Genomic DNA, 26,107 nt, shown 5'->3' with positions numbered 1-26,107 from the left:
CCTTCAGAAAGTCCAAAGTATTTATTTTGGATCCTGAAATACACCTGTAAAATTATATCCTTCTTACTGATTTCTAAGCAACTTTCAACAGGGAAACTTGCTTAATGATGGCTTCAGGTAAGTAAATATGAATTTACATCTCAAATTGAAAACGTTCCATATAATTAAAGCAATTATCCACAGAGGTCATGTCCTGCCAAATGAGCAGATACTTACACAGCAGATGAAAATACTTGCTTCTCCGCAGGAAGCTGGTTTCCATTTAAATAGAAGATCATTTGCTTTTCTTGCAAGTCTAGTAGAAATCCTATTGTGTCTCCTTACATGCAAAACAAAAAATAATTTAAAGGTTTCATTTCTGTTAAATGCCAACAGCTGAAATAGTTATTGTTTCAAGTATCACATATGTCACTGTGAGTTGTCTTACTTAAAAGGAACTGTTTGCAAAAGCACAAAAGAAGAAACATTGATACAGACAGTAACAAAAAAAGAACAAAAACCAACCCAAACCAAAACCAAAAAAAAAAAACCCAGGAGAAAATAGTAAAAAAAAAAAAAAGTATTTTAGTCTGCCAGAGCATTAATACTACATAGTTGTAGATGTACTGCAGAGTATTTGCCAAAGCCAGAAGAAAGCTGCACTCTGTCACTCCTTGGCTACTTTACACCTGTTGAAAATAGACTTAAGCAAGTGGGTGTTCTGAGGAGAAATTTCCAATATGCTTGTGCTATTTATTTTTAAGAGGCGTTTTAATTTAGCCATCCTTGGGGGAAAATTTTAATAGAAGAGAAGGCGGCACAGTTCACACAAGCATGGCATGCACAGAATCCTACCAAGATTTCAAAGCTGAGATCAAGAACAGAACTTTGCTGTCCAAGTAGTTATCCAAGAATTTAAAGTAAGCAAGACAGTGCAACTCCTCCTTAAAAAAGAAAAAAAAAAGTCTAATTCAGAGATCAAGGTTTTTTCCCCCTTCTCTACAACAACTCTTTTAACCCAGAAAGGAAGATTTCAACCCTGTTGTGTATGACTACAAGCAAATAGGAAAAAGTCTAATGATTAAATGTCCAATGTTAATTGGTGCTATGATTTTCACTCTGCATTTGAAAAGAAAAAGCATTTAACCAACAAGAGTCTCTTTACACAGACTGGGGAACAAAACTGTAGTGCCCACTGTGCTCATTTCAATCACTCTTAAAGACACACTAATTATTAAACCCTTACAATCATCTGAACTGGGCAGTAACTGCTTCGTTCACACCTACGAACAGACACCTGCAAGGGGAAAAAAAAATCCTGTGCAGAAATCTAGTTAGGACAAAGAGCAGAAGATAGACTGAATACCTTCTTTCCAACAGGGGTGGGAATGTGGTTTACTTCTGGCATTGTACCAGATCAGCTGCCGGCAGCCATCGTACGCACAGGAGTACTCATCGTCCCCGATGCCGTAACCTTCCTTTAGAGAGAGCACAACATTTCAGCCTGCAGCCATTCCTCACACACAGGGGCTAAAGTCTATTTTCGTTCACCCAAACCACTCTTCCACGAGCAGGAAGGGTTTCTTTCTTTCTCCCCCAGGAAGATAATTTTTTTCTTCAAATTAGTTTTAGTTTTGTTTTCACGTCAAAAAGGAATTTGTTGGGGTGAGGAAGAAGGGAGAAGGGGATATTATTTCCAAAGTGTCTTCCATTTTCTGTGACCTCAAATCACTCCTGTCTGTTAAAGTATTTAAAAATCAGAAGGTTTGTACCCAAATAGGTTAAATTTTTATGTCTTAAAAAGTCACCACAGAATAACAACCACTTTCTTATCTTCAAGTCTCAGTACCGACCTCGCAATACCTTCCCCATAAGATATCCATGTGCCACAAGAACCCACAGCACACCAAAAAAAAAAAAAAAAAAAAAAAGAAAAAAAAAAAAAAGAAGCCCCTTCACCTAATTCGTTGCATATCATGCCCCTTTCACTGCCAGCCTCCCTCAAATTGTGAAAACATTATCAAGTGATAGTCCTAAGGTCCAAGGCAAACACAAGACTGAAGTTTCAGAGTGGGAGAAAAGTCTGTCATGTAGCAGAGCCCAACCATGAAACCCAAAAGCATTATGGAAGGGAATTCACTTCCTCGTGCTCAGCATGGTTTGTCTGGAGTGCAAATGCCAGACAGCATCTGATTACACAAGCCTGTCATGTCCCAAATTAAAGCTAAACCCAGCTAATGGGTGTTTAATGTCATATTTAGGACTAGTCTTTTTGTGACAGATGCTGTAAATAAAGAGCATATGGCTTCTGAGGCCTATGTTTGTGACATACTCAGAAGATAATACCATCATATTTCAGGCACACACCTGATGAACTTAAACAGCAGCATTTTGCCACCAGCAAAACAGCTGGAGCAACAGAAAAATCACTCTACTCAGAGATGTGACACCTCCCATTTTCACACCTTGTACAGGATACACAAAAATGTACATACACCAAGCTCCTTAACAAGTAAGTGGGAAAAAAAAAAATCTTTTAAGCCTCTTAGCAGTCTAAAGGCAGACACATGGCCCTTCATTTCAAACAGTTTCTGTTACACTTAGTCTACAAGGACTGTGCTCAGCACAGGTCTGCATGATATTTTTGTTTGGTTTGTGTTTCAAATCAAAAATCAAAAAAGATTCTGTGTATGGTTTATAATTTTTTTCCTTAAACTACACTTCAATTCCATGCTAAAAATGTGGGACTGGACTTCGGATGCAACACAGAGATGTGCATGTTATATATCAGCAGAAGATAATGCTATTTCCATGAATAATTAGAAGAAATGGACCAAGACCTCTGAACTCACAGGAGTAACTAAGTTTAAGGGTGAGAGAAGCTACTCTTGCATTCCCACTGGGTTTCTTGCCACTGGTGTTTGTTTAATCACCTTAATGTATTTATCTCATACCCCCACAATCAATATTTACTCACATGTATGTATTTGGCCTATCTTCATATTAGCTTCTGTATTTAACTCAGCTGTAGAATGACTTTTCTATAATAATCAGAAATGAGCAGTTTTAACTGTTTATCTCTACATTCTTTTCCTAAAATAAATTCCAAAGAGGAACAGAAAGCTATTCAATGACAACAGTAAAAAGTGCTACAGGTGAATTTCTTACTCAAGCTTAGCCAGTAGAAGTGCCAATTGAAAATCCCAGCACTGTTTCCATTCTCAGCACTAGGCCTAACATACCTTTTGTCCTAAAATTCTAACTTGCACTTCAATGAACTTTAATGGTCGTTTGGCAGGGTGATTATATGGAAAATTAAACTGAGGTAGAAAAGTTTTTTGGGTAATAATCATTACTCCTTCTTATTATGGAAATACTGAAACAAGTTCTACCATAGCACAAAATGCATACAAAGTTTCTAACAGCCATGCAGAGTTACCATGAAGATTTAAGAAGAAAGAACTAGTGACAGCTCCACGATTATTGACTATGCTTGGACTTCACGTACACACAGCACATTTTGTTTTATTGCAAGCAAGTACATAATCTTCCAAGTAAATAATAGGAAGAAGAATACTTAGAACTAAGAATAAGATACAAAACTATCTGGAAAAGAAGGACAGTAAAGCAAGCTACAAAATAAGACAGCAGACCTGTTCTGTTCAGGAAAAGGCAAGAAGGCAGAGGGCTTGATCTTTTTGTAAACCTTATTTTTAATTAACAAGAAGCTTTTGCATTCCAAGAATGTCCCATATTGCTGCTACCAGCAAGTCTAATGATACCATGTTATCCCAGAGTGAATTTCAGTTCTTTCCCTTGTGAAAGTTAATTTAATAGGAAAATGTATTGAAGAGGATGATGAAATGACTGCTTGGTGACCTGTGTAAAGGACAGTGTATGAGAAACTGCTGTTCCTAGTGAGTTATAGTTTGCTTCCAAAAACAGACAGTAACTACTGCTATCTAAAGGATTTCCAAGAGATTACGTTACAAGAAATAAGTTCCCTATAGCTTCCAGACAACAGCCTGCAGATAACAAGCTGTCTCTGCTGCAGATCTGCATGACTTAGGTGAACAGTGTCAGTCTGTAGCAGTAGCAATACTGACTTCTCTTGTACCACCAAATTCAGCAAAACCAGCTCTTTATGGACACAGAAAAAATTGAAGGAAACAAGCAAGTGCTCAGTTATGACCACAGAATAACCAGAGCTATTTTCATAGATGTCCTAAGAAGGAAAATACTGACGTTACATTACCAGCTTGATGACATTACAGGTACTTACATGGTTGAGAAATTTGCTGTCTTTGGTTGCCCATCCTATCTGCATCACTCCTGAAGTAATGACTGTAACTTCATAGTACCAGACTCCAGAATCAACACAGAATGTGCATCTTACACTTTCAAAGGACGAGGCATCACATCGTGCCTACCAAAACCAAACAGAAGTTCAGTGTCTACAAAATTAGTATTCAAGCAAACACCTTTCTTCCCTGGATCAAGTTTTCTGCATACAAGAATATACCAACATAATTTTAGAAGCATTTCAGACAAAGTGACCTCTCTTTATAGCAGTAGCATCACAAACTAGTGAGTAGGCAAGACTGAAAATTGTTCAGTGGTTAAGCCACAGGAAAAAAAAAAAAAAGAGTAGAAAGTTGACAGAAACAATTTCAAGATTTAAAGACTAAGACAACCAAGACAGGAAAACCTAAATCTTGGTTGTTAACTGATTCCTGGTAGGAAGGACAAGGAGGCATTAATGTTAATCAAACAAGTTTTTAGAAGGAGTTAGAGAAAAAGGAAAACCCTCCCCATGGCTGAGACAAAAATCTGACTGCTGTGAGCTTTTCAAGATGAGACAGGACAAATAATAGAGTGATATTTTGAGTAAAACTATTTACAAAGTGAGTGAAAAGCCATCTGACTCTGACAAATCCTCCTCACTTCCCTGAAATTTTGGGGCACAGGCGTTACTTTAGGGTGAACATTTATACAACTGAGATCAGTGTAGTGATGTTACAACCCTTTGATGAGAAAGCAAGTCTTCTGTACAAAGCAGGCAGACAACAATGGATTCATTCTACAAAATCACAGGAGCAAGTGCAAAGCAAAAACCTTCCTTTTTCTTCAGCCTCTTTTTCAGGATGAAAACATGAAACAATTTCCTACCTCTAATCCATGTGGTGAGATCTTCAGGTATTCACTGACATCATTACTGTTCAGCATAGCCCTAATGTTGGTCAAATCAACCTTCTCATATGTAAACTGCCTGCCTTCTTTCAAAACTGAAAAAAAAAATCCCAACCAGTGTTAGTTACTGCTGCTGCAAAACTTAATTTTAAAGATTTCACACATTGATAATCTCTCTAGGATCCAGGCAGTTTTTGGCATAACTGAATGAAACACTGAGATTTTGCCTGCATGAAAGCAGCTTCCAATAACAGTATGTGTTAAATACCCTCCAAACATAAAAGCATGACCTGTGCCTCTGACTAGAGCTCCCACAATCTAATTAGTACTTGCAGGAAACCCACAGACAAATGGAAGGCATCCAAGTTCACACCAAGATGCCACTGTTCCAGGATTTACCATTGTATTTGTATATTCAGTGGGGAGAGATTTTCTGATTCATTACAGTGGAAACAGATTTTGGGATAGGAAGAAGGTGAAAACAAGGATTTAAAGGCTTCTACCATCTCATTTTTAGGTGATGAACTGGAACTAAGCCAAAGCAGCTCTCTCTCTCTCTCCTTGCTTGCTCTTTCTACATGGAAGGATTAGAAGCATGTCTCTTGCCAGGTGCCAAGTTGTTGACACATACATATTAATTTACAAGTCAAAGATCTTCTCTTAGGACCCTTCATATATCTCAGAGTTGCTACAACACTTACACAGACATTTACTAAACACAGCTGGCACTGGCTTTCCATAAGCTGACTAAAGCCACTAAAGCCCAACAGACCTTTTACCCAAATTTATCTAAAAGGCATTAGAAAATACAAGGTCATTAGAGCTGCTGCACCCTTGAAATCACAACTAACCAAGCAAAACCAGTGATTTTTAGTAATCCAAAAGATCGACCTAGAGAAGTGCCTTGCCAAATACCTTTTACTTTCGATCACAAAAATCAAAAAGTATATTGAATTTAAAAAGTCTTCAATAATTCTTTGAGCCAGTGTGCCAGTGGGGAATGACCACAGGCGTGGCCATCACCAGAACATGTCAGCAATCCAGATGTTCCAGAGACAGAGCTGCACTGCTGAGCCACTCAGCAAATTTGCTGAAGTGTGGGTTACAGGAAATTAGTGCAAAGAAGAATTTTCATTGCAGCTCCAACTTCCAGAGTACAAACCACTTCCTTTCACAAAAACATTTTCCTTGCCAAAATTTTCTTTCTATACAATTACACTGGATATAGTTTTTTGTGTGTTTTTTTTGGTTTTGTTTTCTTTTTCAAGGAGATGTTACAAATGCAGCCAGGTATACTAAGTGCTCATACAAAATGAAGACAAAGCAGCACTCCATCTCTTCGGAGGAGTGATTACTATTAAATCAATCCATCCGTTTTTTATACCTACACAGATTGTCTAAACTCCACTGGGCACAGAATCCAACCTGGCGTTTTAAGTAGTCTGGATTATCTGTCCATTTCTCCAGCAAGATGAGTTGGTCACTAATGCATGATTCAGAAACTGTCATTTTATTTTCACCTGCAATTTAAGAGGAAAAGAGTAATTATTGCTATAAGCTAGGGCTAAATTTAGGTAAAAATAATATCATCCTACAAATGCAGTAGAACTCTCTACACACATCTAAACCTCAATATTACAAACAGCAGGAAATTGTTTCCCCAAGCAGACGTAGAATTATTTTAATTCAGATTTACTTCTCAGCATGGAGCTGCATCATCAAGAGACTGATCACAGCTGTTCTCCATCTCTCCAATACTGACTGATTTATTTTCAAGTAACAAAGGTCTCATGTCATAAGTCATTATGTAGTAACTTCTAAGATAGGATAAGGACTGAGTTTCAGCAAATATCTTAAGGGTATGTGGTTGAGGGTGTCATTAAAGGAAAAAATATTTTTTCCTGACTACAAACTCCCAATCCTAACTGTTGTCCAGCCCTAACACAAATTTATGGTAGTGACAAAGGCCTTGTGCCACAAACCCTTCTACAGCAATTTCTAACAGGGAAAACAAGTTTCAGCAAGTATCTCAGGGGTTTTGAGGGGTAGAGGGATGTCACTACAGCAATAAATACCAATGCAGACTCAGGCTCACAAGTGATCAGGCAAAGCAAATGACAATAATGCAGCAGAAACCATGGTGTTAAGGAGTAGTACCAGGCCAATACTCACTTGTTTGTGCAAACTTCTCCAGTGCTATTAGTGCAAAAAGCATCACTGTCGGGTGGGACTGGAAGTTCTAAACATGGGCAGTAAGAAAAGGTTAATTAATTAATACCCAGTACAGACAGATAAGAAGAGTTGCAAGTCTGTCACAGAAGGTTTTAGGTTCAAAAGGAGCCTCCAAAGTTCCTATATTCCACCCTCCTGTGGAGAGCTGGTTCAAATAGTTCAGGCTTCCCAGAGCCTTGTTCCATTGACCTCTAATTATTCCCAAAGATGGAGATTCACAGGCTCTGGAATCTCAGCTTTCTGTAACACACACTGCCAAAATTTAGCAAACACTACTCCAACTTTTCACAATAATAATAATAATAATAAAAAAATGCATTCTAATTGCTATGTATGGACATATACAAAAGGATCAAAGACACTTACCAAGCTGTGCAGTAAATATTCCAATATGCCTGGGCTGAGTAAGCCTATGCTTGCAGGACCTGCAAGAATATCAGGAATTAAATCCCTCCACAGGAAGTACTCCTTGCCCATCACCACAGATGTTTTAAACACAGGTAACAAATTACAGAACACCAAACAACTTCACAGCAAAGCAAAACTACAATACAAAACAATTATCATTGTTCCCAGCAAAATACTTGGTGCACATTTAATAATTACACAGTTACTGGCACATTACAGTCCTGTTCAGTTCAGTGCTCTAAGTGGGTACAGAGTTTTAGCCACGCTTCTGAGATTTTGCAGTAAGACTCCAGCAGCCTCCACTTAGCATTTTCATGCTCTTTGCTTTTGAAAGGAAACTGTCTCCCCTTTACTTGCAGAGTCAATGTGTAAAGACCAACTCCACCTAACAGTAACCCAAAATGAGCAAAAACCAGCACCTAGATACAGCCGACTTGATAGTTAATTATACAGCTTGCAGCAGCACCAGAGCAAGCAGCCAATTTAAAATGGAGAAGCCCTGAAATAGTGTCCACTTAATCAAGAGAGACACGAGGGAATCAAACTCTGGCATCTACAAGCTCTTAAGAAATTGCAGTGGGTTCCAACAGTTCATTAACAAATTTGTTGCCTGAGCTGACACAATGAGATCTGTGTCCACTAAGATGAAAGTAGATACAGTATCTTATTTTGACTTAGTATAATAGAGTAGAAGTATTAAGAGTACAAAAACACTTCCAGACCTTGTTCTTTACTTGTTTTTTTTTTTTCCACAGAAATACAAAAATTGGGTTTTAATAACCATTAGGTGACACTAGACATCACATTTTTCCCCTATGTCTTGTCCACTTTCAGAAAAGGAACCATAAAACTAGATACAAAAGAGGTCATCAGCAGGAAGGAAACTTAATCAGTTTCCAACAGTGTTCTAGGTAGGAATGACAGGGAGTAAAAATTCTATATGGAAAGTCACCTTAAAATAGAATCTCAGCAGATTTCTTTTAAGCAACACAGAAGAGGATCTTTTCAGCTATCTAGAATATGAACAGAATAAGATGTCTACTGGAAAAAGCATATTTATTTCCATACAGCCTTCAAGACCACTAACTTGATATTCCTGCCTATACTCTAGAGGATGTGTCCTCACTAATTCACAGCCAGAGTGGGTCTGCAGAAGAGATTGATTACCAGTGCTAAGGCAATATAACAGTGATCCCCAGTCACTAACCACACATCAGAAGGATTTGTGAAGGGTTCATTCAGACATTGGAATCAACCAGATTCTGCCACGCCTGGTACCCCAATGATGCAGAACATTATTCAGATCTAAGAAAACACCTCTGACCTAGTGTGCATCATGGGTGCTAAAGCAGAAGATGATGCAGAGAGCCAAATGCCAGCAATGAGAACCCCAGGACTTTACCTGCTAATTTCTCTGCCAAGCAGCCGAGCACTGCAGTCGTGTTCCGGTGCTTGGCAGGGTGACAAGCATCCTGGCAGGCAGCAGCTCCACTTAAGTTTAATATTTCAGTTAACTTCTGTAATGCATCCTGCAAAAGAAAAATCAGAAATTTCTTCAATGTTACCGACAGATAGTTTCCCCCTAATTCAGTATCATAAGAACAGATTGTTTTTACACATTACTGAAGTTGGCATCATATTACAGACAGCATGGGGTGGTTATCTTCTAAGATAAGATAATGAAGGACAGATAAGAAGAAAAGTTCAACAGACCCAAGGGTTGTAACTTTAAAATCACCATCAGACTGTTGGTTCTTGTGATCAACAGCTCAAGACACTTCTGGACATACCTAAGTGAACTCCAGATGGCAACAGGAACCAATTAGCACGTAAGTCACTACTGCCATCTGATCTATTTCCAGTGTCCTAAAACTCACTCCCTTTTCAAAACAAAAGGACTGTTTCAGATTTTAGAATTCAGGACTAAAGAAACACACCCCCTCCTCCAAAAAGCCCACATTCCCATCATAAATTTGTCAGCTTTACAGGATGTCTGTATTCTTGAGAACCTAAGTTGTTTTCTGTAATCACACAAATTTAGGAAGTAACCAATGAGGGTAATAAATCTAAAATGCCATGCTCTGACTTGCTTTGTTCAGGCAGTATGGTATGAATAAACTTCCAGATAGGTCTAGAGCATCTTCAGGGTAGTTACGAGTTAATCTAGAGCCAGAACAAGTCATCCCACAGGGAGAACCCCACCCTGAAAAGTTCCAAACCCTCCTCAAGTTTCCAGACTTCATGAAAGTTTCAGCTGATTCAGATTGAAACTGCATAATCTCAGGCAAGGATCTAACTAAAATAGAAGAACTCCTCATATTGAAGTCATCAGCAGCCATTTGGAGGAAAAATGAGCACTGCTCAAGTTGAATAGATGTGTTTTTTGAACTGTGTTCTGAGCCACACTCGAATCAGTTGACTGTGCTAGAGTCTGAGGTCTGTACAGAGATCACACTGAAAAGCAGTTATGCTCTTAAAAGGAAAGCCACAAAAACAGAACTGATGAACAGGACTGAGCTAAGTGGAAAGAACAGAGAAAGAAGAGAGAATGACTGAGCTACAGACTTGGGATGGAAAGGACTCACTAAAATTAGACTCTTGACATACTGATAATGCTTTTAGCCATTATTAGAACTGTCAGAGATCAAGTATTTTGAGTTAAATAAAGACTTTATAGAATAAACAGTTTATTGCACTGCCCTTTTAACTTTATGGACTTTATAGCCTGCAAAACCAGAAAATGAAATACAGCCTGCTGCTGTTCTCCAGCTGTCATGAAAGTGAGGCACTGACTTAAAACTTATCCTGTATAGAAAGAAAATGAACAGCAGCACACACTTTATGAGGCTGCATTTGATCAGCAGATCCCACAGCTGCAGCTGCTTGTGCTGTAAAGAAGCTAAAAAAAAAACCAACAAAAAAACAACAAAACAAAACCCCAAAAAAAGCCAGGAAAAACCACTGTGCTCCCCAGAAAAACAGGCACATCATTCCTTGTCTTGATAAGGTCAACTATTTTATAGCAAACTCCTTAAAAGTATTCAAATAAAAGTCATGTGACTTTTGAAAAACAAATCATTTTATTGCCAAGGACATTGTAGAGCCAAACAAAAAAATCCAAAATCACTCTCCCTATGGTGCATTTGCAGTGGTCTCCATTTCCTGATTTCTTTTTTAAAGCAGATAAAGTTTCTAGTCTTAGCTTTGTTTTCATAATAATTCAGCAGTCTCTGTGACAAGTCATAGTACATTTCTCTTGTTGAAAAGTCTCAGATAACTTTAATCAATAGCCTAGAGGAAACAAACCCACTTCAGGTAGTTTGAGAGCTTGACCAATTCTCCAGCCACTGATGCAACCAGCTCTTTATATTCCTAACAACACCCATGGAAGACTAAAATTGGCAGCATCAGGAGCTTGAGAAATGAAAGCAGCAATGATGTGATCATCAGTTTCTGAAGAAATGAGATAATGACAAACATTTGAAGACAGACAAGTTCTGTTTAGCATCATGAAGCTCCTGAGGCTTTCAGTTCCACACCTGCACCAACACAGCACAAACACCTCAGGTCATCTTTCCACCTAAAACCAAATTAATGGCCAGTAAAACAAAGTATTCTCATTTACCAAACCATGCATAGGTATTTCATAGTTGAAAAATGGCATTTGTTTAGCTTAACACACCCATTTGCATTGCATTCCTCGTGTGCAGGGCAGGAACAAATTCAAAAGTGACTTGTAAATGTGCAGCTTTGCAAATGAGAGAACAAAAGGACAGAACTTGGGCAGCTTTTGCAGCACCTGCACACCTTCCCTTCATAGTGTAAGTACCACACAGATGGAGAGAGTAGCAAGAAAAGCAGTCAAAACCCAAGGGTCTCTTGTTCCTTCCCCATGGACCAAATTATCTTTTTGGGGAATGCTCCTAGCAGCATTCAAACACCAAGTTACCCCGAATTAGCTGAAGTTGAACGTTGCACCCATTTTCTCAACCACTATCAGTCTTGCATCACTGGTGAAAGCCATTCAAAGATGACATGGGTGTGGCAACTACAAATAACTGACATTCAGCCACAGATAAATGCATTTGCTTTCGACTCACTTTTGTTGGCAGCGGACATTCATCAAGTAGTAGTGTTATAACAGCTGGTCCCAGGGGATCTTCTAATGGAATAACTCTAATTAAAGATTGGACAACTTCCAACCAGCCTTCATCTGCCAACGACAAAACAGAAGGCACACTGAGAATTAACAGTGCAATTCAGAAATGTTCAAAATACATCCTGAAATGTAAACTGAGAAGTCCTCAAAATTACCCAGTGAGCTTAGAGACATCAGGAAAAACAGTTTGTTTTTTACACCTCTGTCTTAATTTGCAGTAGTTTAGAAGTTTAAATTCAGGAAAGAAAAAGTTTACAGCAGCTTGGGTAATAGTGAACACCTCTACAGTTCAGAGAAGAGTCCTGCCCAGGCCAGAGCATCCTTCAGTTCCTACTACTGTTAGGAAGGAATACTCATGGTGGTATGGGCAAGTACTTTTGTTCTAGTGTGATACTCAGAGTTCAGCATCCAATATCAACTCTTAAATGTTAAATGCTACATACACAGTGACACTGAGGAAATGTCTCTTTTAACCAGAATCAGATCCCTCTTCCTGAGTTCCCTGAAGTAATACAAGGTTCAGAGAAACTCAGTGGGTTTTTCCCCATGCCTCCTGATCTAAAGAACATTTATTTTCCTAAGGAGCAGCTCGCACTGTTGAATGAGTAGACAAGGGCTTTAACTTGCAAGCCAACATCCACTGATAAGATGCTAAACTACTGATAAAGTAAACAGATGTGGATTTACAAGAAAATAGCTCTGTTAGAAGTGAAATTAAAGACAGTCTGTATCTGTATACAGATACAGGGTGAGGCTGAAGAAGCAACGTTCCCTACAACAACACAGCAGTAATACATTAAGGGTTATGTTACATTTCCCTGAAAAACATTTTATTGACTGCTGTAATACCTAACCAGATTGATTTATTTTAATACAGAAATGTATTTCCTAAGGCCACTAAGAATACTACTAAGTAGAGAGAGAAAAATTCAACTAAACAAGAAGTTTTATTCAAGTCTTAAGCTGGGAGAATTTCTCCTACTGTAACAAAGTTGAAACAGGCCTTGCACAAATGTGGCATGTCTTGCAGGAGCACTCAGGGATAGGGTTGGGACAACACATCAGTAAAGCAGAGGTCTAAGGTCAGCACGGCCCAAACCAGAAGGAACATGCTATGTGCCAACACTGGAGCACATGGGCTTAGCCCCTGTCTATGTTCATACACAGGATGTTCCTGCTCAGCTGCAAACAGCCATTCTCTGTGGTTTATGGTTTAATGCCACCACAGTTTGTTTGTGGCCATCCATTGGCTGCTTCTGGAGATTTCACGTGGGAAGTTTAACTGAATTTAAAAAAAACTCAGGCCAATGCATGAGCTCAGTGAAGCTCTGAAGGGCAGAACTGTGTTCTGGTTCCCACACCGCCAGAGCTACACCACATCCCAACACACCTGGCTGAGGTGTATTTTTCTTTGCAAAGAAAAGAGGGGCTTGGGGTTTGTTTTGTTTCTTTTGCTTGTGAGTCACAATTTAAATGCCCAACACAATGCCTTGATACCTGTTTCCGCCATTTCATGCAACGTGATCATTGAATAAGGAGGCTCCTGGTCACTGAAAGAGATATTACACAGGTCAAAATTTACGCATAATCATCAGCATAATACATTGAATAAAATGATTACACATGGACAGAAAACAAATCCAGTAACCATTTAACAAAAGGAAGCTACACAGGCTGCAGATTGCTAATGTCATTTTCAGATCTCAAACACAGATGGGATTTGAGCCTCTCTCTGGCTCAACATCAATATCTCCATGTCTGCAACAGCTGACAAGTGAAATTGTGATCCACATCTGCATGTCTAAATGGTGAACATAATGCCTAGGCTTGGTGCTGTTCATTAGCAGGTTCCTTGTAGTACATAATGAGGCACTGCATGTCAGAGGTCACAAAGTGAACCCAGAGCAGTGCACAAAAGGCATCACTTCAACAGGATTTTTTTCTCAAATTCTCTGCTAAATATATAAATATTAAAAAGCACCACAGAACTTAAATGGGAAACCACCTAAAAGCATCACAGTCTTCAACAAGAGATGTAAAAAAAAAAGTTAAGGCAGTTTAACAGAAAATATTTATTCCAACCCATTTTCCAACATGAAAACCACAAGAAGTTCAATAGATCAGGTCCTCAGTCCAGTTTGCTGGAGTAAGGACACAAAGCTATGGACACATTTGTGTATCTGAGCAGGAACTGCCAGTGAAGGTACCTAAAGCAAGACCCCAAAATCCTGTTCAGTAAGCACCTCCAGGTCCAGAAAAAACTTATCCAGCAGCATGTCCTAAAATACTTTATTTAGTGCTCCTTAGGCAGTGCAAACTAACCCCAGGCTTAGACTTAATGTTCCATGCTCAATCTCTATCATACAGCTCTGAAAAGAAATTGGAAATGTGAAATACAGAGGAATTTTAGAAAATTTCAACAAACATTACTTATGGAGATAACAAAACTACCTAGTTTGAGAGATTAATCATGAAGAAGAAGTAAATCTCAGCTTTGATGAAATATATGACATAAATACACGTCTTGTTTTCTTTACAGAAAGGTGAACACATTCTTAAATATTTCCACAAGAAAATGCTAAAGTGAAGCTTAATGTACTTTTATATTGACATAACATTTGAAACAAATAGTTGGGATGTTTTTAACTCGAGGCATCTTCGCTTTTCTTCTGGAAAGTAAGCTGCCCAGAAGGAAAAAAGTGCAGTTTTACATCAGGAGAAAGGACAGAAAGGTTCAAAGAAAGGAGGAAAAAAAAACCAAGCAAACAACAATCCCAACCATAAGCACAAGTAAAGGCTATGGTAAAAAAGGATGATATTTTTATCTGCAAGATTTCTGATTTTGTCATGAACAGCAGGTTTTCACAGTACTGGCAATGAGAAAAGGACAATCCTGTCTCACTGCCATTTTAACCACTTAATTTCCAACATCCCTTCTGGGATACACCTTCCTTATTTTGAAACAAAACAGCCATTTTGGTAATTTCTTAATTTGCGAGGCAGCTTTTCATATAAACCCCAAAATACAGAACTTATCCTTCTGAGTTTATGAAAATAAACTTCTAGGATGCAACTTCTATCTCTAGATAGAGAAAAAAAAATCAGTTGTCAGATGTTTCAGGTCAGGACAGATTTGATAAAACCAAAAGCAACAAGAAAAAAATTGAATCCCATAAAAACAAACAAATAGCAAACAGGGAAAGCAACTATTCATAGCTTATCACAGTGCATTTTACTATAGTCTAAAAGTATAAAAGCCCCTGTGAAAACACAGTAGCTTCAGGAATTCATCAGAGACAGGACTCCATGGGCAGTGAAATAACCATGCTTATTGTCTCTCAGTAGCATAGGAAAGTGCTTACAAGATTACAAAACTGATTTCAAGACCCACAGGAATAGGATTAACTGTGCACAGAAGTTTTGTGAAACAGCTTAAGGAACTGAACTTGCTGGAAAGGGGGGACAGCATGTGAGACTGGGCAGAGACTTTAAAAGACATTTGCCATGATTTGAAGACAGTACAAAATAAAACCTGTTAAAAAAAAACAAACAAGCACACACCTTAGACTTAAATGTTCATGAACAACATCAGTCCTGGTATTTTCACTTAAAGCCTCTGACAGCAGGAAGGCAAACTCCTCCTCTGCAGGCACATTCCAGAGTTGATGCAGGTACATAATCAAGGCTCACTTATTCTGAGCCTCATCCACCCTAAACTCAGCCCCCAGCTATCAGGCTGGAATTGTGTTTTTCCTTCAGTTCTGGTCTTTCCAATTCCTAGCCTGCACCTAACCCAAAATGTGTTGAGCTAATTTAACCCATCATTTTTAAGGTCCCTTTAAAGCTTTGTAGAAAGCAACACAAAACCAAAAAAAAAGACCAAAAAAAATGGATGAACCCATAAATATCCCCCATGTCTTTAATGGATGCTTTGAGCATGCCAGGAATGCAATACTGGGACTGTGAGTTGGGCAGTCACAACATGTGATCTTTAAAAAGTAGTCAGACTTACAACTGGAAAGAAAACCTCAGTCTGTTTATCCAGGCTAACAAAGATCAGAGCTCCCTATTTTGCTTCACCATTTCCCAAGAAGTAATATCCAGCCTGCAAATAGAAAACTGCACAACAACCAATTTTTAGGACTGAAGTTCCCAGCCTCTGGAGTGTTTATTGCTTCCTAAACTGTTTATCTATGCCAGGTAAGAAGTCCTGAGCACACTCCTCATCCCACATGGATGTAGACCCATACAGGAACTGTGAGGAAGCTCCTCAGCTCCTGGAAGAGTCTGTACCTGGGCACTCAGGAGCTACTTCTATTACCTAGGGAAGGTGCTCCTCTCCTAAGCCTCCAGATGGAAACACGTGGCTGCTTCAGGGAGGGTCAGGTGTAGATCGGTGAGAAGCTGGAGCCACAGTTTGAGAGAAGACAAGAACATTTCATTCATGTTGAATTATTCCTTGAGGAGGTACTTACTTATCTACCAACGTCCGAATTACAGCCAGTGTGTCAAGCACCAGCCCATCCACATTCTGTTTTTTCCTTCTTGGTTCATGAGGCCCTCGACCCCTCCTGGGTGGACGGACAGGGTCCCTTGGGTGGCTTCTTGCTTCAGGGATGTGTGTTCTGCTGTTTTCTGTTTGCCTGCCCTGAGAGTCCCCGTTGTCCTCGGCCCCGCTGTCGTCACGGCAAACACATGAATTTCCCATGCTGCCAGCCCCAAAGGCTCCCAGGAAATGGGGAATGTGGTGCTCTAGAGTCAACAGCAGACCTTGGAAAAGGCTTCTGCTAGCATAGAACACAACCAAAGCAACTACAATCATCTAGGAAGTTTTAAGAGAAACGTTTGTGTGATCCCGGATTGTGATCTTTTTGCATTTTAAACGTTGCTACCAGCTGGAATGAGCGGGAAGTTGGAGACTTAGTTGCTGACAGAATCACTTAAAACACACGTTGGTCATCCAGAAGGAGGTCTGAAAAAGCAAACCCAGAACAAGAGTCAGCGTTACTACTGCTAGAAAACAACAGAAGAATTCCTATTTTAATAAACACCACTAGTTTTGGTGGATAAAGCAGCTCAGAAACACAAGGCTTTACCTGAAGTCTATTGTGGGGAAAGGAAGGAAGAGGAGGAGGAGGAAGTTCCCTTGGTAAGGAGCTCTCGCCCACACACCATTCCTTTCTACACTACCTATTACCTCCCAACTCCCTCATGGTTTTTGGATGCAGAGGAACAAGTTTGCCTGTAAATCTGGCACACTGCTACCCTTTAAATACTAAGTATCAACAAACTATTTCATATACCTTTTACAGAGACACATGGCTTATGCAACCCCAATAAAGGCTGTACACTTAAGGTTCTCATTTCACATCAGGAACATTTCCAAACTATAAAATAGACAAATTTGTAAAGAACTGATCTTACAATTATTGTTTAGCTCAATAAACAACAGATTTAACAGAGAGTCATCTGATCCACCTGCACATAAACACAGATTTTTGGAACATGCCTACATCTGCTTTCTCAACCAAAGAAGCACCAACACTGAATTAAACAGGAATTACAGACACCATTTTAATACCTTACAAATCTAACTGGGATTTTGAAATGGGTGTTGTGTGCCTGTTTAGATCTAGTGTCAAATCAGCCTTCCCTTTTGTGGGGAAAAAAAGACTTAATTCAATCACTCTGTTCTTCATTCAAATGGTTTGGATCACATACAGGGTCAGTAGCAACTGAGACCATAGGGCAGTCTCTCCCAATTATTAACTTGAAAACGCAAGAGAAAAAGGATTCAAACCCCCATTTCATCACAAGTTCTATACCATATGGTATAGAACATTACTTAAAGTCTCAGGTAAAATAAAACCCTACAAAATTACTTTCACTTCAGGCATGTCAGAATAAGTAAGTAATTTTTATCCTTTCAAGAATCAACTTTAACATTAACACTAGAAGTCATGGTGAAAATCCTGTAAGAGGTTATTACTATTCTTCAATTATTAAATAATCTCATTAATCGCAGACATGCAGCACCCTAAATTCAAAAGAAAGTCACAGAGAGCTGACACCTTTTAAATATGGAAGGCCCCCACCATCAGAGCCAACTGGCAACTCTGCAATTGCTGGCTGCCCTTTGGGACAACAAGATCACAACAACACTCAGGAAGCCAGACAATGGTCATATGAGCAAGTCTTGGGATGTCAGCTGTCACTGGACAAACACTGCAAACAAGTTCTCACAGGCTCTTCTGTAATTTGAAGCACATCATCTTTTAGCACAGCAAAATGTTCAGTATTAAGAAATCAACTGGAGGCTAACTAAGAAAAAAAAAATCAATTCCTCAAGGGACATTAATTGGAAAAAAATACAAGATTTTGACTTTTTGGTCAAGAAATTCCTAAACCACAGATCATCAAAAGAGTTTCAGCATCATATCATGTTTGCTTTATGCCCTAAGCAGTTTGGCCATCAGGCTCAGAGTCCTTCCATCTGAACCAATACAGCTGTCACCTTCTCAGAGAACCACAAGCAGATGAGAGGTGCCAGTGCAGATTGCAAAGACCTCAAACAATTGTCTGAGCTCACAACTGGTTCAAATTACTTTCTTGATTTTAAAAAGAACTAGTTACATTAAATGCAAAACATGTCTTTCTAGGGAATATGCATGTATTTATGAATCTGGGTCATTTAAGGATATTTTAGCAAGGCAATACTAAAATGTAAAGATTTAGAATATGAATAAAGTTTTTCTTTAACTTATAGAAATGTTAACACAGTGAATCTATCTTGTCATCAAAACAAGAATGGAAAAGCTGTATTTTAGAGATAATAAACAAGTAAGAACCTACCTAAAGAAACAAAAACAGGCATGTCAAGATTAAAGCTGCTTATTGAAGCCTAAGTTTTTCTGGCTGACAACTTAAAGCATGATTAAAAACAAGTAATTATGATCAACTCGCCTGTAAGTTTGCTTGGTTCAGGAATGGCTGGGGAAGCTCACAAAGTGCTGTAGCAGAAGTGGATTGTTTTCCTTCAGGGCACAATGTATCTGGAAAAGGCAGCTCCCTGCAAGCCTTTATGGTGGGCAGTGAGTCATTTACTGACTCCTTGCACTCCTAGGAACTACGCTGAGGAGAGATGGAAAAAAACCAGAATTCACTTGGAAACTGCACCTAAGGTAGACATACTCCACCTCCTCTGTACACCTGCCATGACATCAATCTGTGCTGTTATTTTCAGTTATATCCAGCCTTTACAGAGGGAATTCTCTCAAGACTTCTTCATGACTTCTCAGTTTGTCATCTAAAAGCTTTAGGACTACACAGAGAGAAAGAAAACCCAACCTGTTTCTACAGCCTTGGCATTCCAAACACCACAGCACCAAGTGCAGAGCAGCAGCCAATTCCTCACCTCAAATTACTCCCTACAGAAGGAAGAAGAGAGCAATAATATCTGCTCCAGATCCCCTCAAGTAGACAGAGCAGAAAATAAAAGTACATTATAAAAGCTGATTAGATAACAGGAAGAGATAAATGACAGAATAAACTCCCCTTATTTAGTAAAGAGCTGGGTTTGACAGCATTTACTTGGCTCTTGCTCACCCTCACATACAAGGAGCTCATTGTCAAGCCTCAAACTGAAAGGCTAAATAATTAGAAACACAAGGTAGAAGAGATTGCTACAGATCTCACCAGCCAGCTTGTTTGGATAGAGCACGAATGCAGGAAGAAAGGTTCTGAAGTGCAAAGGAAACTAATAAAAATACAAGTTTTTATTCTACAAGAACTAGCCGGTACTCCAGCTTTCACCAAACAGCACAAAATGCCTGACACCTCCTTTACACCAGAGAGCCCCTGTGGGACACACTCAGTGAACAGCTGCCCCAGCACATCATGCCCTCAACAAAGCCCCTGGGTCAGATGCTGCTGGAGCAGGACACCTTTCCTGCAGGGGAGAAAAGCAGCTGCCAGCTGCATCCTCCTGTGTCCCCCCACACCTCCACTGGCCACTGGGACCATCCCCACCACAGATAGCAGCTGCTCTCCTGGCAGGCTCGAGCACATGCGTGGGTGCACAAAGGAGTTACAGGTTCCACAGCCTGACCAACCTGCCATGGCTGGAAGTCCAAGTGGGAAAGACAAAACCATCATCCATTGAAAGGGATGCTCTGGGAGTGGATTTGCACCTGCCTGGCAGTGCAGATGCCCAGCCTGCCCCAGAGGGGCCTCCTCTGGATCATCGGACTGAGAACACCAGTGGAGGAGTTGGCTCCAAGTGGCACTGGGATCATTTCTCTGCAATGTGCAGCCCAAGAGTCGGTGATTCATCCCCTCAAATATTTGGTTACAGCCAACCATAATACTGCCTCATGACGGAAAGTGCCTCTTCTTTCCATGAAATGGAGTGCACTGCCAAGCAAACAGAAAACCCCTCACGCACATAAATGGGGAAGGTTTCAGCTACCAGAAACACTTTTCCAGTTTCTACTACCACCACAAGAGTAAGACCAGTGATTTCCCCTCTTGACCAGAGTAACACAGGAGCTCAGTCAATAAGCCACACAGTAAAGCTGACAGGTTTTCAAAAGCAAAACTGTAAGAGTTTTGGCCAGCAGTTTCCTATTTAGGAGATAAAATAATTAGAAATATTTCCTCAGCATTTCTTTCCCAAAGAAATGATGTTCCTAAAAAGGAAGAGATGGAAATACTTGTGATGCCTGTCAGATGAAAGTTCAAACCAGAAGGAAACACATTAATTGCTGCAAGATAATCAACTTTGATACAGGAATAAAAGAAAGAAGAAGGCTGTTTGATAAACAGGCTTTTATAATAAGAATTTTCAGCTTTGAAATGATGGGGATAGTACTGAAAGCCAAGAATTTCCAGTAAATTACATACGACTAGAATGTGCAATGGAGACTTTGTCAGGAGATCCCATTGACATGCAAAGTCAACCTCTCACCTGTGAGACTTGTGCAACTGAAGAGAAGCATCTGCTGTGTGTCCAGCATGGTACCACGCAGTGCACGCAGTCAGGGGACCAGCAGGAGCAAGTAAATACCCTGCTGGTTCTTTTGCATGTGGTAACCAACCACCATGTTGTGCAATCTGAAGCAAACCCCTAATTCAGTTCTATTTTCTTTAAAAATACCTTGGAGGGTTAAGACTAGGGTCAAAACACTATGGGAAGCAGCCTTTACTGGCATGCAGCATTTCACAAAGCCATTGCCACAGCTGGTTGCTTTCTCAGTGAGGCAAGAGCACCCTAAACCAAAAGCAGACTTGACCTTGAGTGTGCCAGTTTGACAGAAAGAGAGGCTCACCACATTTCAAAGCTTGCCAGCTCCTGCACAAGTGCTCATCAGTGAAAACCCCCAGGGGTGTACAAGGTTTACACAAACAATTGGGTTTTAACCCTGATGTCTTCTCTAGGTAATTCATCTTTGTCACAAACACAGAGCTGGAGGATTTGATCTCTTGTTTGATTTGATGTGAAGCAGAAAGCAGCAGACAGCAACTACCACCACAGTAGTTTCTTTTTCCGTAGACTCACTGTGAAAGTCAGATTTTATAGTTACTTGAACACTGCAATACTTTGTATTTTCACTTCCTTTAAACCCCATTTTAAGCTCGTACAGGAACACTAAAATTGCAACTCCGTTTTAAAGTGAACTTCAATTTCTCACTTAAATGAGTGTTGCCAGAGCAGGCCTGGTAGGGATTCCTCCCTGCAGTTTTTCTCTTACCTCTGGATACAGAAACACTAGCGCTCAGGATACGTCAAGCATCAGACTGTTCATCTTTCTTTCTGAAAGGGAAACTGAAGCATTTGCCACCTTCTGAGCTTCCCCATCTCAGAGGTCATCATTTGTCATCTCAGTCATTTAGGTGGAACTGTCCTTTGTACTACAGAAAATCTCAACTTTGCTTCATGTCTAACACTGGTATGGATCACATTTCCTGCTTCTCAGCTCCCTAAGCCACAGATGGATCATTAAATTTCTTATCACAGACTGAGCTTAAGTTACGCTTTGAGGCAGATGAAAGCACTTCTGAGATAATGATCTTAAAAAAGATAGTGGTGTCTGACAGCCCAGTGAAGTTGAACAAGAGGTGCCTCCAGCAGGGTGATGTGGCCTGGCAGAGCTGAACAAGCTCAGCAGTTGCCCAAGGAGCAGAGTATAATGCACTGCTTCAGAAGTGGCAGGGAGATAAAGACAACGCCCTGTAGATGGCAAGGAACACTAATCCTATAAACTGCAGGGATACAAGCACATGAAATAAAATCGATTAGCTATACCCTATTAAGTTTTGGCACAGACATTCATTTGGAAGCTTATAAATAACTCTTTCAATTAATTCAAGTTAATCTTCCTTACTGCACAGAAAGTTAAAGGCGTTATCAGCAACACAATTCTGACAAAAGCATTCATGACATCAGGATTCAGTATTAAATTAAAAAAAAAACAAACCAAAACTCCCCCAAAAAATCCAGAAGAAATTCCAGAATAGACAATGCTGGGAGGAAAGCGACTATTTGGATACCAAGCAGAGGTGTAGAATGGCAAAGAAGTCGCCAAAAAAAAAAAAAAAGGAGGCTTTTTTTAAGCTTTATCTAGTAAAATTTACAACAGTCCATTTCAGAAAGGATAAGGCTTTATCTATATCAGTATCCAGAAACCAGTGAAAGAATTCTCTTCAGTGACATAGAGATCAGCTCCTTGCAATACTTAAAGAACCTTGTGAATGAGCAAAATCTAAACCACAAAAGCATTTTGAGGGGCAAGTCAAGAGACTGAGCAGCTCAGTCAGGGAAGCAGAATTAGGGCTAGCACAGGGCATCCAGGTCACCACATTGTGGGCACCAGCAAGATGCTTCAAGGAGGGACCGCTGAAAGCAGGAGCAGATTCTTGTCAGCAAAACATCATCACATAACCAAGTCAAAAGAGTGGCAACTCAGGGTTTGGCTGTTTCTTTTCTAAACTAATCTTTGTGCTTTTCTAACTCAGAGCTGGGCTTGTTTTCAGAGTAACACTGGGTGCAGAACTATTCTGTAGAAGGCAGTGCAGTATCCTGCTGTAGACCACAGAATTAAGCCCAGCTACGTGGTGTGACTAAGGTATTACAAACACAAAATTCACACATCCAAATACTGTTTTCAGTGTAACATTTTGATAACATGACTGAAAAACTCTGCAATGCCTTGGTTGGAAGCTTGCATTATCAGCTGTCTGACAACTGCCTTAGCAAGCAGGGCACAGAGCAATATCTAGAAACAGGCTGAAGAGAGTTCCATGCCTTGATAATGGAAGCAGCATCAGAGGATGGCCTGATCTTTCATGGACCAGAGTTGAGAGCCACCTTTGTGGTGTTCCCTGTTAGCCACGGGAAGCTGACTGCTCTTAACTAGACAAAGTTCAGGACTGTACTGACAGACCAGGAAATGTCCTTCTAATTCTTTTCTCCTGTGAGTGGATACAGTGACAGCTGCTCAAGAGACTGTCATTTGAGTCCAATACAACATGTAGGTCACTAGGTTAGCAAACCTGCTTCGGAAGCACTCATGGAAAGCACAATCCCTGAACTACCTAGGGCTTCCAGAGCTGAAGAATACAGAACCTGAAACATGGCTCTGAGCAGGTCACTGGCACCCCTTTACCTCACCTACTTCACAGAATCACTAGGTGGGAAGAGACCTTTAAGATCACTGTGTCCAACCCATGCCCTAACACCTCAACCAAACCATGGCACAGAGTGCCACATCCAACCCTTTTTTAAACACATCCAGGGATGGTGACTCCACCACCTCCTCGGGCAGACCATTCCAGTACTTTATCACAGAACTTCCTTAAGACAACAGAAAACCCACACAAGAACTCAGCTTCATTTCTCCCCATCTGTCTCTACAGGACCTTTCCTTTCTGCCCTGCTACAGGTGTGCCAGCAAAGCACGCTGCACAAAAGACCCCGGTGTGGATTCGCCAGCCACGAGTAACAAATGCTCCTGCCAGGTCTCACAGGTGTCCTGCTCCAACCACCGAGCTGCAGTATTTTCTTACAGTGCTTAGGGCCTCTGTCTGTACAAAGAAAGCCAGAGGAAGTTGCTCAATGTGCTGTGGCCATGGAGGGGAAGGGGCCTGACTATCCGAGAGATGGCTTGGACAAGTGCAGGTGGGTCAGGAAGTGGGAGGATGACGGGCAGGTTTGTGTCTCACAAGGCAGTCTGAATATGGCTTAAACAAAACTGTGCACCCAGGCTAGTCAAAAAAAAAAAGGGCAGAAAGCTCAAAAACTATTGAAGAGGCTTTCAAAATCCTGTAACAGTACCAGGAATGCAATGTCTCAGCCACCTGGGGTTTCTGCTAAGTAACTTTCTGAGGAATTTCAGGAGAATTAAGAAATTGTTTTGATAATTACATTTAAACACCATTTCACTAAATGTTACAAATTGATAATGCTCTAAAGAAAGAATAACTCACTGTTGTCATTTTTTAAAAAAAACCCTTTTATATCAGGACTGATAAATTAACCAGAGTTGAGTGCAAACACACACACACACCATTCTTCAACTCACCATTAGCTGAACATTTTTGAAAGCAGGGAGGACAATTCTAACCCTGCTCCATGCCAAACAGCTTTGCCTTTAGAGGAGAAAAAAAAAAAAAATAAATAAAAAAAAGAGCATCAGCAGGTTGCTGGATTTCCTTTTTTCAGTATGACTTTCTAGCATGTCCCACTGTCTGCAGAAAGGTATAAGATACACGTGAATGGTGCAGCCTCCTGGCTCATAGTTCACCAGCTGCCCTCTAACCCATAATTCAAGTTGTAATTGTACCAGTTCATGCACCTGCACTGAAGCTAGCAATCCAAAATCTCATGCCAACACTTGAGATCACAATGTCCTTGACACTCATCCTTCTCACACCTAACAAAAAGCCAAGATATTCAGATACTTAGAGCAAAAGGGAAGCATTTTCTATGAAGAAAAAGAAAAATAAGCCTTAGAAAGGGAGAAAAATACTTACAGTTGTGTTTCATATGCTCAGAAACTACTATTTCCCTGAGGGGAGAGATTTATAGGAAAAAGATGGATTTCTTGTTACTGGTCATGGTAACTCACTGAATTCTATCTAACAAACATGCATTAAAAATCAAAGAGCAGCACCTCATCCCAGACTTTGGACTGCTAGGTATCCCTGCTGCACAGGTAAACCCCACCAAGCACACAAAGTTCCCATGGCAGAGCTGTGCTTCCAAAGTACAAGCCTGGTCTCAGTAGTGGCAGATCAAGGGCAGGTAATTACAAGCACTTCTGAAGAGAGATCGTGATGCATTGGTCAGTCATGCAACCTCATGAGTCATGTGTGAACATTTGACTTTTATTAGACCTCAGCAATATAATGAAGAATAGAAAAGGAAATAAAGATCATGCTGGCACAGCCACTGCCCTGCAATGCCAACTTTACAGTTAACACACACAGACCAGGAAAATAAAAAATACTGTCAGGACAAAAGACAACAAAAAGTACATGAGATACTGGAAAGATAAGGAATTTCAGCATAAGAACACTGCCTGCACTGCTTTAAATAATGAATAAATTCAAAGTCTACTGACCAATCGTAAGTTAAACAGAGAAAAAAAAGCCACACAAAAACCAGTCTGAAATGGTGAACAGAACATACTGATAACGGCGCAGAACAGGACAAATATCACGACATTAGCTGGCCTTCAATTTACTACAAGGTGAGAGCATTTTAAGTTGCTGCCTCTGTGTTGAGAGGAAAACCAGACAGTGCATATGCTCCACTTTGTGAGGGTATCACCACACAGCTACATTATCAACAGAGGACATTACCAAACACAGCACACTGCCAGGTAGGGGAAATAACTATATGAAAGGAAATTTGAATGAAGAAACCTAAAGAGTTCTATGACAGATCACTGGCTTTATCACTAACTTACTGCTTACACTAACAAATATCTTCCTGTCATTCCTTAATTTTAACAAACAAGCAAATCTTGAGGAGAATTGACTCTGATTTTATCTGATGGGCAGAATATGAGGGACATCTTACCTTACAGGAGGGAACCAAAACATTGTAAGTGATCTATTTCAGTCCTATCCATTAGACTC

The 26,107-nt window shown here is 40.0% G+C and overlaps 1 protein-coding gene across 1 annotated transcript in view; it reads right to left on the bottom strand.

Moving 5' to 3' along the window:
- The window catches only part of RSPRY1 (ring finger and SPRY domain containing 1), a 32,022-nt gene extending 6,833 nt beyond the window's left edge, over window positions 1-25,189 (bottom strand). The window contains exons 1-12 of the mRNA XM_062499950.1: window positions 24,547-25,189; window positions 16,444-16,940; window positions 13,466-13,518; window positions 11,910-12,022; window positions 9,212-9,338; window positions 7,768-7,826; window positions 7,342-7,408; window positions 6,558-6,689; window positions 5,149-5,264; window positions 4,262-4,405; window positions 1,346-1,457; window positions 217-319 (exon numbers count right to left, since the gene is read on the bottom strand). Coding sequence (XP_062355934.1) covers window positions 217-319; window positions 1,346-1,457; window positions 4,262-4,405; window positions 5,149-5,264; window positions 6,558-6,689; window positions 7,342-7,408; window positions 7,768-7,826; window positions 9,212-9,338; window positions 11,910-12,022; window positions 13,466-13,518; window positions 16,444-16,790 — 1,373 coding nt within the window. The 5' untranslated portion in view covers window positions 16,791-16,940; window positions 24,547-25,189. The remainder of the gene's footprint in view (window positions 1-216; window positions 320-1,345; window positions 1,458-4,261; window positions 4,406-5,148; window positions 5,265-6,557; window positions 6,690-7,341; window positions 7,409-7,767; window positions 7,827-9,211; window positions 9,339-11,909; window positions 12,023-13,465; window positions 13,519-16,443; window positions 16,941-24,546) is intronic.
- Window positions 25,190-26,107: the final 918 nt, after the last annotated feature.

This window comes from Cinclus cinclus, chromosome 11, assembly GCF_963662255.1.
Source record: "Cinclus cinclus chromosome 11, bCinCin1.1, whole genome shotgun sequence".
Lineage (NCBI taxonomy): Eukaryota > Metazoa > Chordata > Aves > Passeriformes > Cinclidae > Cinclus > Cinclus cinclus.
The sequence above is the reverse complement of the archived record's forward strand: the minus strand, read 5'-3'. Positions and strand labels throughout refer to the sequence as shown.